The sequence below is a fragment of the Oreochromis aureus genome, linkage group 19 (assembly GCF_013358895.1).
Source record: "Oreochromis aureus strain Israel breed Guangdong linkage group 19, ZZ_aureus, whole genome shotgun sequence".
NCBI classification, from domain to species: domain Eukaryota; kingdom Metazoa; phylum Chordata; class Actinopteri; order Cichliformes; family Cichlidae; genus Oreochromis; species Oreochromis aureus.
The window spans coordinates 29,553,486-29,570,058 of record NC_052960.1 but is presented as its reverse complement, the minus strand read 5'-3'; the positions used below and the strand labels follow the sequence as shown (position 1 = coordinate 29,570,058).

The following is a 16,573-nucleotide window of genomic DNA, read 5'->3' as shown; positions in this document are numbered from 1 at the left end:
TGAAAGTATGAGGAAGTAGTTAAGTTTCAAAAACAAGCAAGTTTTAGCAGAATTGTGGAAGTTTTCCATTCATTTCAATGGGACAAAAAAATGGAAAAAAGTGTAATATTTTAAAAAGTATAATAGTAATAAACACCAAAAGTCATAGCAGTCATTAGCAGATAGAGCAGAACAATTTAGAGTTTGAACGGAGAAAATCGGCTGAAAACTGAGGGAGTAGTTAAACGGCGAAATACGGAGCAACTAGAAGAATAAAGTTTAAAGAATAAAGAGAAACAGGAACTCAATAGTGTGGATGCCTTTGAGGCATCCACACAACAAAGAGAAACAGGATCTCAAGCATCCACACAATAAAGTATAAAGAATAAAGAGAAACAGGAACTCAATAGTGTGAATGCTTAATCAGCATCCAAACAATTAAAACATAATTAGGAGCAGTGTGTGAAAGTCTGACTACATTTAGACCATAAAGCCTCCAGTTTAACAAAACAAAAAATGACAGCAGTGACGACGTTACTGGCACAGTTTAACGTGGAGCCGGAGTCTGTTTACACACCGCCACGAGCAAAGAGGCGGAGCCGTCACCGATATGGTGAGCTCAGGTTGAGTGAAAGAATAATTGTTTCTAGAGTTCAAAACAGCAGCGTTGTTCCTCTAATCACCATTAAACCATTCACTGTGAAAAAATTGTGAGTCCTTCATCAAAGCAGCTTATCAAAAAACTCCGAAGCGAAGAAAAGCGAACATTGTAAATGCCCGATCCACTGCCTGTCGTTTCGTTTACACAGAGAAGCGTCTGCAGTAAGCCTCCAGAAGTATTAAAATAAATATGAACTCTTAACTTAGTCTGATACATGTTTAAATTATATAGTTTGCTGCAGGCTGATGGCAGCCGTCATATTTTACATGGAAGCGATACCTGCAGCAAACAGGGAGGAGTCTAAAGGGGTGCGTGGTATTTCAAGGCTTTGTAACATTTTTCAGATTGGAAGTTAAATAATTTAAAATGTTGTGTTATTTAAATTGCATTAATAAAAGCTTTTTCACAAATCAATAAAGTGTACATGTAAAACTCTGAGCCACCGACCTGAGGGTTGTTAGGTTGGACACTGAATTATTATTAATATTAAGAAACATCTGCACCATCATAACGTCTTGTTTTCAGCACCACAAAAACTTTACATGAAGACAAGACTTCAGAAAGCTGTGGGAAGTCTTTTTGTCTCCTGTTAATGTCAGAAAGCCTGACAGAAACACAGAATAAAGCTACATGTTTTTATGCCTTAGTTTAGATTAAATATATATCTTATTTTATTTGAATTTTTTAAATCATTGCACTTGCAAATTTCTTATCTTGTGTGGACTCATGTCAGTTGTATTTTTTTCAGTGGTTTGGGAATATTGTAACTATGGATTGGTGGGATGACCTGTGGCTCAATGAGGGCTTTGCCAGCTTCTTTGAGTACATCGGTGTGGAATTAGCGGAACCAACCTGGGGCATGGTGAGTTCTGCTTTAAATGCACATTAAAGATCCACCGAGCTATTAGTGCCAGTCACCTGGAAGTTCTCAGTACCTGTGTTGCTGTGGTCTTACAGCGAGACATCATGATCATCAGTGATGTGCTTCCTGTCATGGTGGATGACGCTCTGCTGTCCTCTCATCCGATCATTGTAGATGTGTCAACCCCAGCTGAAATCACCTCTGTGTTTGATGCCATCTCATACAGCAAGGTATGAGATCTCTCTGTAAGCCCTCAGACAGTAAAAGTTAACCATACTGTTACACTACATGCAAACAAGATCCAACATGTATCACTTGTGACTTTGTGTGAAAGATTAAGCACTTAAGATGAACAGAATAAATACTGGATATTATATTTGAATGGGTGGATGTAGATTGCACTATAAAAGTCCTGTGAGTTGTCAACAGTACATTAAAATTGCTCTATGGATATCAGTCCATTTACCTTGTAATGAAAATTGTTCAACTTTTTTCCAGGGAGCATCCATTCTCAGGATGCTGGAGGACTGGATGGGCAGAGACAAGTTCAGAGATGGTTGTCGAGTAAGTCATAGACTCACAGCTCTTTTACTATTTAAAAAATTGATGTTGCTCTTTTGATTAACATTAATTATAATTTCAAATCTCCCAGCAGCTGAGTAATCAAGTCTTTTCCTCTTTCAACAGAAATATTTGAAAGACTTCTACTTCAAAAATGCCAAAACGAGCGACTTCTGGGCATCTCTTGCCAGTGTATGTTTGGACCTAAGTAGCCTTGCCCTTCAATCTGTGCTAGTGTTAAGACTAAGAAAAATACACAATTGCTAAAAGAAAAAGGAAATATTTAGGGTTATTTTCTTAATCATATTAACATTTCAGGAAATTTCTTCAAGCAACTGAAATCCCTAAAAACATCGAGCTGCTGGACTGTTAAAACCACAGACTTTATATTTAAGATGGACTCATTCTATTGCTCATTTTGAAGCAGCACAAACCTCTTAAACACAAACACTGAACAACACAGCAAACATTACTTCTTGTTCCATTTAATACTCTAAAAGGCACCAACAGTGTACAAACATGACAGAAAGGTTTAGTTCAGTGACTCCAGTTAGTGGAGGTGAAGCATTGGACTGTGTCATACCTGTCAAAGTAGCTATAGCCTCCACCAGATGGTGGAGTTATAGTCATGAAACTACAAAACAACGCAGTCATTATTTATGTAACAGAAATGAAGCCAAACTGCAGAAGTCCTGTGTTAAAAATTAATTACGCCCAATGATACAAAAGTCCACATAACCACTGAACTGTTTTCGGTATAACTTCATTGGTGTCTCATTGTGGAGGAATTTGGGCACTTTTGTTTACAACGTTGCTTCAGTTCACTGAGATTTGCAGGCATTCATTGATGCATAGCCCTCTAAAGGTCTCACCACAGCATTTCAGTCAGGTTGAGGTTTGGACTTTACTTGCGCCAGTTTAGCACCTTGATTCTTTTATTGTGGGTTTATTGGTGTGCTCTGAATCTTTGCCCTGCTACATCAACCAATTTTGGCCAAGCTTTGCTGTCAGACAGCTGATGTTACATTTGACTCCAGAATTGTATTTATTTATTTATTTTGCAGTTTCAGTTGGCATCCATTGCTGAATGTTTTCCAAGTTAGATTAATCTTTCTTACTGTAGAATGATGTTCTTCAGAATGTTTGGAAATGGCCCGTTAACCCTTCCCAGACTGGTGGATCAAAACAATTGCTTCTTCTCGATCATTGATGATAATCTTCCTCATTGGCGCTATGTTAATACATGCCCAAGTACTTCAGATACATTACCAAAATCTCGTTTTGATTAGTGTGATTAGATACTGCAAATTTTCGTATTGATCTGATACCAGGTAAATTGAGAGCAGTAGTGCCAATACCAATACTGATACTTGTAACATATAAAGTGAGCTTATGTAGGGGTAAACAGTGTGTCATGATTTATGAGTTGAAGCACTGTACATTTGCCAAATTCTAAACACATTTTAATGAACACCAACACAAGAGTGAATTTAACTACCCACAATAATTAGTTAACAGTGTTTTTTATATATTGATACTGTGTTTTTTTTAGAGACCTGGAATGGAAATGTGCCTTTAAAGGACTTTAGCTCAGTTTCTGTTGTTTAAATGTGCTATAGGCTATAAAGAACTCTAAATTATAAAAGTGATTATAAAATGGCCCACATGTGTGAATGTGAGTGGAATGATTTGCTGTCTCTCTGTGTTAGCTTTGCCACAGACTGGCAACCTGTGTTTGTAGAATTGCAGAAGATAATGTATGGATGGATAGACAATGGGATACATACTGGACTTTGAGTATAGAAACAAAGTATCATTCCAGTTGCGTTAGTATCAATCCGATACTGATACCAGTGTTGGTATCTATACTGCTGACATTTGGATTGATTTGCCCACCTCTAGTTTTGATAAAGATGCTCACACTTGCTGACGATCAGTTAGTCTACTGCATTTAATTAGCAGCAGCTAGTTACTCCTTACCCTCTGAATTCCTATGTAAGCAGTCACTGAGTATTTTTTCCCCCACACTTTGCTTCTGCAGTTTGGCTTAATCTTTGTTAAATAAATAATGAAATAGTGTAATTTGTATTTTTTGTAGATCATTATATATTATATATATATTATACCCCTTAGCCGTAAATTATGGAAGCCCGTTTCCGCCACTAAAAAAACCAAAACAAGTATCCATAACTTGAAATTTTGACTTATTAACTCGAAATTTTGACTTATTAAATCGAAATTTCGAGAAACATAACTCGAAATTTCGAGTTACTTTTCTCAAAATTTCGAGGTAATAAGTCGAAATTTCGAGTTGGCTCTGCCAATCAGCAATCTACGTGAATGAGGTCACTTTCTTGTTACCCGGAAGCATATGGCGCAGAGTAACGCGCACTCAAAACCGGATCGCAACAAATTAGCGCTTTCGCGAGTACGTTTGCTGATAGTAACGCCATGTGATTCAGCTAATAACACAAGGACTTCATCATTTTTGAAGCCACGCTGAAAATACTCAGCAATCTGTGCATTCATGAATGGATGTAATACTGGTAGCTTAGCTGTAGCATTTGTACCTGAGGGCTTCAGGTTCCGGGTAACAAGGAAATGACGTCATTCACAGACTACTGATTGGCAGTGCTAACTCGAAATTTCGAGTTACTTTTCTCAAAATTTCGAGTTAATAAGTCGAAATTTCAAGAAAATTACTTGAAATTTCTAGAAAATAACTCGAAATTTTGAGTTATGGATCCTTTTTTTTTTCTAACTGGTGGAAACGGGATTCCATAGTAAATGGCTGACGGGGTATAATTGTTAACCTGTTGGGTGGGCAGCATGGACAGCCAAGTTTGTGTGATAACTCGAGAACAAGGATTTTGAAATTCATAAGTGCATCTACTAAAAATCTCAGGGACCTTGACCTCAAGGTCAAGGTCAGATTTCAAGTTTTCTGAATATCTTGCTAACATGATAATTCAAGAAGGAAGAGACACATGATTTTGAAACTGATACTGTTAGGTGCATCTACTAAAGATCCCAAATGAGTTCAATTCTCATAGACCTCAACCTCAAGGTCAAGATCAAAGGTCAGGTTTTCTGAATGCCTTGTGAATGCAATAACTTGAGAATAATGTGACGCAGGATTTCAAAATTATGCCATAGCTTCTACTAACTGCATCTACCAGAAGGCTGAGGATTACCACTGGCGGCAGACAGTAGTTTTGACCTGAGCCAAACTACCAGCATCTCAACCTCGGATATTTACTTAACACAGAGACATTAATATTGATTTATTATAAATATCTTAATCTAAGAGCATTCAAGTGTATTTGAAAAGTATTTACATTTTTCTTAGCATATAGCTAATTTACCCTCTCTGCACCCAGGCGGGTGAGTTGCCGATTGCAGACGTCATGGATACATGGACCAAACAGATGGGTTATCCTGTGCTGGACCTGTCTGTCTCAGATACGGATGCCAGACTGAGCCAAAAGCGTTTCCTCTTGGACCCTAAAGCTGATACTAGCCAGCCTCCTTCAGATCTTGGGTATGAGAAAGAAAAAAATTACCATGACAGCGACCACCTTGTTGATGCTTGCTGTCATGGTCCTTGGGTCATTGACCCAGCATTTGTGTTTTATCATTTCTTTGTTCTTTGTGGGATTTGAGTGAACGTTTCGTTTGCATTTTGAGAATGACTTACATTTGGGTTTTTTTTTTTTTTTTTTGTCAAATTCCTCATATTACCTTACATCTATCACCCTCATTGTGGCCTCGAACATATTTAGTTTGTCATTTGTGTCTCAGTATTTGTCCTCGTTCTAGTTAGTATTTAGTTGCAGTTTGTTTAGTGGTGGTTGTAGTTTAATTTTGTCTATTGTCTTATCTATTTTTTGGCTCTTTGTGGATTTTATTCTTGAGAGTTTTAGTTGTTATTTTTAGTTTCTCGTGATCTGCAGGTTACTAAGGTAGCCATTAGCTTATGTGTATTTATACCTCAGTTTTCCTCTTGCCCTCAGTGCTGTGTGCTCTACTGTGCCATGTTTTTTCCTATCATCCAACTGACTTCGTTACTGGCTCCAGCTCTGTCATTATTTGTATTTTGTGTTTCTGGAAAACATCAGCGTTAAAACTGTTTTTTGAGTTTACATTCCATCTCCTGAGTCATGTACTGTATGTTGGGTCCTGATCCTGTTAGTCACACAGTGATTCATGACAGTTAGAGATGGCTTTGATTTCTTTTAGCATCATCACCCAAAAAGTAATACAAAAAGTTCAACAATTTCCCCAAAGCTTCAAACTATAATAAGTTGTACAGGACCTTCTTTCATTTTTTGTTGCTTAAAAACAACTTTTTCAAAAATTTTGGACATAAAAGAAAGTTTAGAAATTGGCCTGTAGTTAGAACATTTGGATCAAGATTTTCCCTTTTAAAAAAAAAATGGGTGCACAACAGCATGTTTGAATGAAGGAAGCATTTAATAAAAATAAAATCCTGGCCCAATAACGTGAAGAGCTTCCTTGAAAAGGCGAGAAGGAAGAATATCCGGAGGGGAATTAGAAAGTCTTAAGTAATCGATTACATAATTTAAGGCAGAAAAGGCAGAAAAAGTCACAGGGTCAAACAGCAGAGCACTTAGAAGATCTAGATCTAACACTGTCTGTGAATGTGGGGACGTTAAAGCTGAGATTTCTTCAATGAAATGTTTCAAAAAGTTTTCACAAAGTGCAAAGGAAGCTTCCAGTGACAGTGGAGCAGGGGTTACTCACAGAATTAAAAATATTAAAAAGAACTTGGAGCTTGTGACTGTTGGTAGAAATTACACTGGAGAGAAATCCAGATTTTGCAGCTTTAACAATCTTCTGATATTTTGATAAGCAGTCATGTAGCCTTCCAAGTCCACCAAATCAGTGGTCCTGAATCCCCGGCCTACGGACCGGTACCGGTCCGTGAGTCATTTGGTACTGGGCCGCAAGAGTTGAGGCTCGGGTGTGAAATTTAGGGTTTTCAGGGTTTTTATCATCAACTCTGTTTCCCTGGGTCTTTTCCGGTGTTGTAGTTGTGTGTCTTATTTTGAAAGGAATATTTACGCGTTACCATAGCGACCAGAGATTAAGCATTAAGGGGCAGAGAGGAGGATGTTACTCTCAATGTTGTTGGAGCATCTCAGGAGGACGCTGCTAATAAAGTTACACAGTTGCACAGTGAATTCATGTTTATTGTTATATTTACAAAATACCACAGTTTTTGTCTTGGTCCTATCATTTTATTTTGCTGTATTTATCCACCACACCTTAAAGCAGGGCTCTAGACTAACTTTTTGCCATGGGCGCACCGGCACAAAAGTTAGGCGCACTCAAATCTTTCAACCGCATCACTTACACCGCAGTTTTACATGTGCACTTTTTTTGGGGGGGGGAATTGCAGTCCATACAGACAATATTCATTTCTAAATGATTAACTAACAATCTTGTGCTTAAAGTGCTTTGTCAATATTGTAGAAAATGTTAAACTTAATCATCATCTCGGCCTCCTCTGATGACCTGTTTGCTGTTGCATGCTGCTGAAAGGCAGTGGGGAGAGGGGACACTTGGGCAGTGCATTTATTGCAGCATATAATGTGTTTTCTGGATACACTGTGCTTTTTCAGCATTCAAAGATTGATGGCACCGTGTCAGAGCACTGGCTATGAATTTCAGACGGATCAGGCCTTAACTTAACAAAAAAGTTATCAATCGTTCTTTTCATCTTTTCTTATTACCCCCTATTCTGGTCTGGCTTTTTATAGTAGATAAACTTTAAAAATATTCTGCAAAATTCTGCAATTTTGCATAATTTTAAAAAGTTTAAATTTCTTCAGTATTGAACAGCAGAAATTAGGCTTTCTTGTCCGAGGTCAAAAGAAAAAGAAAAGAAAAAGACAGTGGCCGATAGCGCTGTAAACAACGGTAGACTGGTGGGTAATAAGCGAATGAATAATGCAGAAAACAGAGATTTGAGACGGGAAACTGTTCTTGAAGTACACAAAGAGAGAGAGAGAGCTGTGCATGAAGTGTGATTTTTATCGTGGTGGAAGCAAAACAGCAAAAGTCAGAGGGAATTAATGACAACATTGATCAAATGTGAAGCGTAGTTTGCTGCTTCTTTTGCTGCTGGCTCGGTGAATTTTGGTTGGAGAGAGACAAAACCTGCAGCTCAGAATATAGCGCAAAAAGAGGTAAACACAACGCGGACCCGACGCATCAGAATCGGTGAGCTCCGACAGCGTTTCCATCTTTCATCGGGTGAGAAAGCCGAGAAAGACAAAGCTGATTCTGATGTGTCGGATCCGCTCTGTGTTTACGTCTTTGTGTGGAGTCCGTGTACCTGCTCTCATTTGTTCTTTGGTGGTTGTTGAAATAGTTTTGTGAGCTTTAATCTGAGAATCTGGCGTTTCTGGCAAAACACAGTTATATTTAAAAGTCAATTCAGGATTTAATGAATCGATATCGCTTTATTCAAGCTACTCACCTCCCTCTTCCAACTGCACTTTCAACTGGACCACGGTGTCCCGAATTCGAAAATGTGGCACAAAAACAAACCAATGGAGGCCCAGAAGAGTGCAATCAGATGAAGAGTTTATTAAGAACACACGCGTGGGAGGAAGTACACAGCATCACATCAGCGCATTTCTTCACCCAAAAATACACAAACAATTGCTTTTATGTCAGGGTTGACGCCCCTTCTCGCGTTATAAGAACATTATTTGCATCTTTTACAGTAAATGATCAATTGTAAGAGCTAAATGCAGACACCGAAGTTCCTCTTTCTAGCATCTTCTTCCAAATATGGCGATGATTTCAGGCCCTGAAGGTCCCCGTGGACTTGTCCTCCTCTTGGTACATCTTCTGTCACCTGTTACTAAGCAAACTCAAATGCAACAAGAAGCTGAATACATTCAGGCCTTTGCTCAGGCCTGTCTCTAGATTATATTTTGTAGGCGTGTATGCAGTTTTAACCTTCTATAGCTCCAAGTCACTTACACAATAGATCGTCCGGACATCGCGCCGAATGAGGCTTACAACCTTTAATTAATTGACTTAGCTTCAACTCTTTAGTAAGCACAGAATGCAATGTGTGTATACAATGATTATGACCGCACCTGTAATAAAAGGTTAATATGGTGCCAGTATGTTTAAACATCTTAGTGCCATCTTAATGCTGTAGGTTATATTATTAATGCAATGTTAATGCTGTAGATTATATCGTAGCAGTAAAATAATTTCTTTAATTCCACAACAGCCATCAGAGAGGTCCCGCCCCTGACTATCTCTGATTGGTTTAGTCCATGATAGGGGCATAATGTGTGTCTGTTGTTGACCACACAGAGAGTTGCAGAGATTTTTTTTTTGTCACCCAAACAGTTGGTCGCACTGGTGTGAACAAATATTTTTTTTAGTCGCACCATTGAAAAATTTGGTCACATTTGCGACCAAACTGGTCGCACTCTAGAGCCCTGCCTTAAAAGCTGGTCCATGAAAATATTGTCTGACATTAAACCGGTCCGTGGTGCAAAAAAGGTTGGGGACCGCTGCACTAAATATCGCAGCCCTCTTCCAAACTTTCTGACCTGGCTGGTTGTGAGGTTTCTGTGTTCAGCACCGACCAGCTAGCCGCTTATTCCGCTCCACGGTGCCCAGCAAGGTGCCCTGAGCAGATTTCCAGAGCTTGCGACACCAGCATAAGTGGTGCTGAACAGATGGGACAGTGCACTCACCCTTAACAGAAGGTAACAAAGGCAACTGATACCCCAGTGATGACTCAAAAGATAAGAGGTCGGTGGCAGAGGATGTCAGGGAATTGTGCGGGCACTATATCAAGGCCCGTTGGTGCTCCAGGTGGACAGGTTGGAATAGACATCACACCGGAGGGCCAGCTCCAGTCTTAGTTAGGTCCAGTTGTCAGGATCTGTGGGGCGCAGATTGTGTTTAGCAAAACAGGACCCAAATGCACGTGTAGAGATGGGATCTTAACAAAGGGTGAATTGTTTATTAATGCTGATTAATAACCATTCAAAATACAAACAAAATGCAAAAGGGAATTAAGACTGACATTAACAAAAAACAAGAGTAGGAAAACACTATAGAACTAGAACAATAGAACCTGGGTGTTACGGGTCCGAAATTGAGGACGAGAGTAAAACAATGATGGTCCAAAAGAGGTCGATCAAACAATTGATTTTTAATGAATACACGCAGCGTGGGGAGACGTACACTGGAAACCATCAGTTGTAAATCCCCACCCAAAAATACACTTAAGATTGTTTTTATATTGTCAGGGTATTATAACGCCCCCTCTTGCGTTTACAAGCACATAATTTGCATCTTAAGAACATTCTTTGCCCCTTGTACAGACAATGATCTATTCTAAGAAATAAATGCAGACACAGAAGTTCCCCTTTCTGGCATCCTCTTTCAAATATGGTGATGATCTCAGGCCTTTGCGGTCCCCATGGACTGGACAACTTCTTCTGTCACCTGTTGGCAAGCAAGCTCTAGTGCAGCAGGTTGCTGAATACATTCAGGCCTTTGCTCATGCCTGCTTCTTGATTATATGTATTATTACAAATGCTTGTTATGTGGTTTAATGCAATGTTAATTAATACAATGATAATGCCAATAATAAGTATAAGTAGCAGTAAAATATTCCTTATTCCACACTGGGAAAGACACGAAGGGAGGTCAACTGACGTTCCGGTGAGAGACAAAAGGGAACTCACACAATAACTACACAGACAGGTGATTAGGAGAATGGAGACAGCAGGGGAACACAGCTGGAACGAATTAGATACAACGAGACAGGAGAAGCAAAACTAAACACAAAGTACATGAGACAAGGACTATCAACATAAGACAGTAAACACAATAAACACAGAAAGAGACCCAGATTCAAAACACAAAGCTGACACTGGAAACGAATACCACAACCCAGAGACAGACAGCATGAGAGACACAGAGAATGAAGGGAACCAAACATGGGGACGCTGTAGACAGAACACAGAGACAAAACTATGACAGACTGGACTTAATAACAAGACTAAGTAAGAAAAATACTAAAACAAAGAGAAGGCTAAAGCTCAAGAAAGGAAAGCTAAAATATCCAAAGTTGTCTACATTACCCTAGAGATACATAATATAAATACAAGTCATAAGCACAAGGTAACTAAACTATACCAATAGAGACTAGACCTGCCCCCCTGGCAAAACTTTGCTAGACCCGCCCCTGCACAGTTACCAGCTTTCAGCTACGTAGAAAAGGATCCTGGTGTTATTTGTCTCTCAGAAACAGTTCATAACTTCCCTTCAACTCATTCATGTCACCTAAAAGGGTAAACCTGTTTCTCCATCACCTGTTCAGCTCTGATGATTCAGTAAGGACATCTCCTGGTTTCATCTTCATGTTTCCCTCTCACCAGATATACAAACCGATATCATGACCAGCAGCTTTTACAGCTGTGGCTCCAGAAAACCTCAGCTGATACTAGAAATTAATATTAAATAAATTCTAACAACAGCTGACCAAGCTTAAACGTGCTGCTGTTGTTTAGTGCGACATCCGGCGGTTTCCTCTTTCTGGCGCAAAGTGAGCGATAAACAAACAAGAGAGAAAAGCCGATCAGCTGATCATTGATCAGTTTCATGATTGAAGTAGCAACAGGAGAGAGAGGGGAGAAGAAGATGCAGCTGTGCAGCAAAGACACAGAATAACTCCAGCTTTGTGTCTTTTTCCATCCTGGCTGAAGTACGGGACAAACTGTGTTCCTTCTCAGCTCAACACGAAACGCGTAATAATTTCTCTGAATGCCAGATGATTCCGTTTGTACGGGACGGTTGGCAAGTCTACTAACTAACCTTAAGAATAAAATAAAGTTCACTATCAATAAAATCATAGCACCCGCCCAGCTGTATAGAAATTCCATCATGCTAGCTAGCACGCAGTACGAGTTATTGTAACTGACTGTAAAAAGTCAGCACAACGAAAATAAACTCCACCTAAACTTGTTTTATATCTGACCCAGATAGACTGCAGGTCATAACTTCTTACCTGAAGTTTAGTTCACCTGACGCTCCGACCGGCGGCTGCCTCGGGTCTCTCCTCCTCCTGCCTCCCCTTCCCTCATCCACCTGCTGGCCTCCACCACTTGTTAATTTTACTGAATCTGTGGAAGCTACACCATAGCCACCACCAAACAACTGAGTTATTTTTACACACCGACCAGCGTCTGGCCAATCCACCGCCAAAAAATAATAATAATAATAATCGGGCCACCGAGCAAATGCCCGGTATGCCCGATGGCCAGTCCAGCTATGGTCGTGCGTGCCATCAGTTAACCCTTCGCGTGCCAATGGTGGCACGCGTGCCTAGGGTTGCCGACCCCTGGGTTAGAAGAAGTCAGAGAAGTCCAGAAGAAAGGGAGGTGAATGCCTTGTTTTGGGCACAAACTTGACAGGTGGACGAATATTCCCTGACATCTTTTACCAAAGTTACCCTCAGAACAAATATTGAAGAAATGAGTTGATGTGGTTTATACCTGGGTGAAAGTGAAAGACCTGTTATGGGACCTGTGCAATTCAAGAAAACCCCTTTTGATTTGTTGACATTAATGACAGCATGCTACAGCATAATCATGCTAATAGGATATTATGGTCAACAGTATGGAACGCTGCACTGAGGTCTAGCAGGACAAGCACAGAGATGAGTCCACTGTCAGAGGCCATAAGAAGATCATTTGTAACCTTCACTAAAGCTGTTTCTGTGCTGTGATGAGCTCTGAAACTTTTAAAATCAACCATTCTGCTGCAGATGATCTGTTTATTGTTTTACAACTGCTTCAAGAATGTTTGAGATAAAAAGAAGATTGGAGATCTTGGAGAGACAAAATTAATGACTTTCTTGTGACTTATTGCAGCATTTAGCAGTAGAGTATTTTTTGTTCTTGATGAAAAAGACTAAATAAGGACATGTTAGTTGAGTCACAGAATAGATAAAAAGTAAAAAAAAAATGTATGTGAATTGATCATTAAAAATGTATTTTTGTTCCAGGTACAAGTGGACAATTCCAGTCCAATGGCATTCTGTTCAAAGTGACAAAAACATGTCGCTTATGTTTGACAAAAACACCGCAGGTATTTCAGCTTTAATCTTTGGTGCTCATCTACAAAGCATTTATTATAATGACAAGCAAATCCTCTACCAGCAGGCAGGACAGTGATATATTGTCATGTTCTAAATGTTTTGCACTAAAAGCAAAGTTGAGATGCTGCAATTGATAGTACATAGTTTAGTTTTTACTTATCTGGTACCTTCTTACATAGAGAAACATCAATGTTAAGTGCAACCAGTTGGATGGTAATAACTGTCCATCCATCCATCCATCCATCCATCCATCCATCCATCCATCCCTCCATCCCTCCATCCCTCCCTTATCCAGGTTTGGCTTGCAGGGAGAGCAGTCAAAGCAGGGAAACCACTTCCTCCAGTTCATCCAAGAGGACATGAGTCATTACCAAGGTCGCCAACAAATAATCTCTCCAACGAGTCCTGGGTCTGCCCTGGGGCCTCCTGCCAGTAGGCCATGCCCAAAATACCTCATCTTGGACGATGAGGTATTTTGGGCATGTGCTACAAGGATGCCTCCACCTGTCTAGGAGGCATCCTTGTCAGATACCCGAACCACCTCAACTGGCGCCTTTTAATATGGAGAAGAAGAAACTGTACTCCCACTCCCTCTTAAATAACTGAGCTCCTCATTATATTCCTAAGGGAGAGCTCAGTATATATACCCAGAGTTCATGACTCATGCATTAAGAGAATTAATTGGGCAATCCAGGATCAGTACTGAAAAATCAAGCAGGCCATTCCTCCCTGTCACAAGCCTCCAGGTGAGTGTTGAAGTCCCTCAACACAACAATGGAGTCCACAGGTGGAGCACTGTTCACCATTCCACCCAGTAATTCCAAGAAGGCTGAGTACTCCGAACTGTTATTTGGTGCATAGTTACAACAGTAGGGACCCATTCCCTGATTTGATGGCACAGGGAGGCAACCCTTTTATCCACTGGGTAAAACACTGAACATACAGTTATTGAACCAAGAGGATACAAGTAAATTCATCTCAGTCTGCCACCTCCCACTGAGGGCACATCTTGGGGGCTCAAGCTCTGGTTCCAGAGCTTGGGCTGTGCTTTGAGGCGAGCCCAAATATATCTAGTTAGTATCTCTCAACCAGGGGCTTTGTCCCCACCAGAGAAGTGACAAGTAACGATTAACTTTAAACATCAAACTTTTGAACAGTACTGCTCATAATATTTCTTTCACTGTTCCTATAATGACTTATTTTCAGAGCAAACTATCACCGGTTACTCACCATTAGTGGATGGGCTGCTAAAGGTTAACAATGATCATATTGGATTCTACAGAGTCAACCATGATGACCGCATGTGGACTGCTATTAGTCAACAGCTTCAAACCAACCATTTGGTAAACCTTTCAGACCACACTTGAATATATATCTATTCTACACTCAACCAATCATATTATAGATTTTATCTGGGTTGCTAAACTCTTATGGAGGAGTTGGAAAATGAACAGACAGAGCCAAACCATAACAAAGACAGACACTCTAAATCAGTGGAATTATGTTATACTTTAATTTCTTGAAAACATAACATACCACAGTATTCATAGGGCTCACTGTTACTCTTTCTGAATCTCTTTCCCCCAAGGAGTTTGATGCAGCTGATCGCACAAGCTATATTGATGATGTTTTTGCTCTTGCAAGGTTGGATATCATCAAAACACTCAAAAAAATCTGTATAAACAAAACATTCATGTCTAATTGGAAATTCAGAATACTAATCTTTTTTCATTTAACTGTTTAGAGCGGACATTGTAGATTACGGTCATGCCTTCAACCTTACTAAGTACCTGACAAGTGAGACGGAGTATATAGTCTGGGACCGTGTGGACGCCTCCATTGCCTATGTCCGGAACATGTTGTCTAGCAATGCTCTACTCTATCCAAAGTTTCAGGTAATCACAATGTTAACGCTTCTCTTTCTATGTATGATTCACATTTAAGTGCTCAGTTATTTAAAAGTAAATAATCATTGTAATCAGAAACACAAATCACAAACAAAATAAGACAGAGTACACAAACCTGTCAGTTTATTATTGCTGTTATTAATAAATAATATTAATACATGTCTCAACTCATTTCCAACTTTTAATACCACTATCTGCATAGTTTTTATAGCTGCTATTTAGATGATGTTCTTTTGCTTTGGGTAAGACATTAAGTTTCCATCTGCAATGAAATGTGCAAGTTTCACATGCTTTGTTGATATATTATCATTATATACACCAGGTGAGATAGTTTTAGTTTCTCTTCTGCTTTATAATATCAACCTGTAGGATTTAGAAAAATGTCCCCAGGAAATAATGCTTATAACAGTGAGATAGGTAGAAATACTTATTAACTTATATATGCCATATATACAAAGTGTGTGTCTCCTTGGGTGTTCTGTGTTGGACTTTACCTTCCACATCTTCTCCAGTTGTTCCTACAGCTCTTGGGAGCTCTTGGCATTTGACAGTGTTCGTATGCTTCTTTCTGATGCTGGTGTTAGCTGGGATTGTCACATCCATCACAGCCTTAAAGCAGATACCTCCTAATTTGGGGAGGAAAATTTGTTTTGTGTTGAAAAGGTGGAGGCAGGAGAAGAATTTAGTTAACAAGCTCTGACGAGATCTCACTGGGGTTGGAAGGAATAAAAAGAAATTGGAAGGAAGGAAGGAAAAGATTTTGTTAAGAGTCTAGATCATCCAATTAGGTATGTATTTAGTGAGTTACATGTGTCTAAGGATATAACTTCTGACCCCCCAAACAAATACATTTAAAAAAATGGATACATTAGTAACAAACTTGAAGGTGATAAATCTGCAATATTAGATATGTCTCCAAAAGTTGATTCTGTTCATCTGGACGTAGCGTTTTGTGGGAGAAACGTTTCGTCACTCATCCAAGTGACTTCTTCAGTCTCAGCTGACTGCAGGTTTCCCTAAATCTTATAAACAGTACATTTGCATAATGACTGAAACCAGCCCACTGAAGGAACAATGGGCTGTGAGGTCAGCCCATTGTTGGGAGGACAGACAGCTCACCCAAACAGAGAAAAACATCCTTGCTAAAGGGTTGAATTTTGCTGTCACACTGAGACAAATCCTGCTAGTGGAGCTGATCACAGCCACAGAAACAGCAATTCGTAACAACAATATTGCAGAAGTGGAAGCAGAGCAACTACGGACAAAAGTTTCGGCCTGTCTCAGCAATGCAAAGCCCCCAGCATCCAACATCACCATGGAGGAGAGGAAGGCACTCACATCACTTAGTGATGACAACAACATTATCATCCTTCCGGCAGACAAGGGTAGGTGCATAGTATTGCTAAACTAGAAAGACTATCATGAGAAGATTT

General features: G+C 39.7%; 1 protein-coding gene across 1 annotated transcript in view; it reads left to right on the top strand.

Moving 5' to 3' along the window:
- The window catches only part of LOC116311256 (glutamyl aminopeptidase), a 43,548-nt gene that overhangs the window by 14,962 nt on the left and 12,013 nt on the right, over positions 1 to 16,573 (top strand). The window contains exons 6-14 of the mRNA XM_031728313.2: positions 1,389 to 1,502; positions 1,598 to 1,732; positions 2,001 to 2,066; positions 2,190 to 2,255; positions 5,444 to 5,604; positions 13,141 to 13,223; positions 14,440 to 14,576; positions 14,822 to 14,877; positions 14,978 to 15,128. Of these exons, the coding sequence (XP_031584173.2) occupies positions 1,389 to 1,502; positions 1,598 to 1,732; positions 2,001 to 2,066; positions 2,190 to 2,255; positions 5,444 to 5,604; positions 13,141 to 13,223; positions 14,440 to 14,576; positions 14,822 to 14,877; positions 14,978 to 15,128 (969 nt within the window). The remainder of the gene's footprint in view (positions 1 to 1,388; positions 1,503 to 1,597; positions 1,733 to 2,000; positions 2,067 to 2,189; positions 2,256 to 5,443; positions 5,605 to 13,140; positions 13,224 to 14,439; positions 14,577 to 14,821; positions 14,878 to 14,977; positions 15,129 to 16,573) is intronic.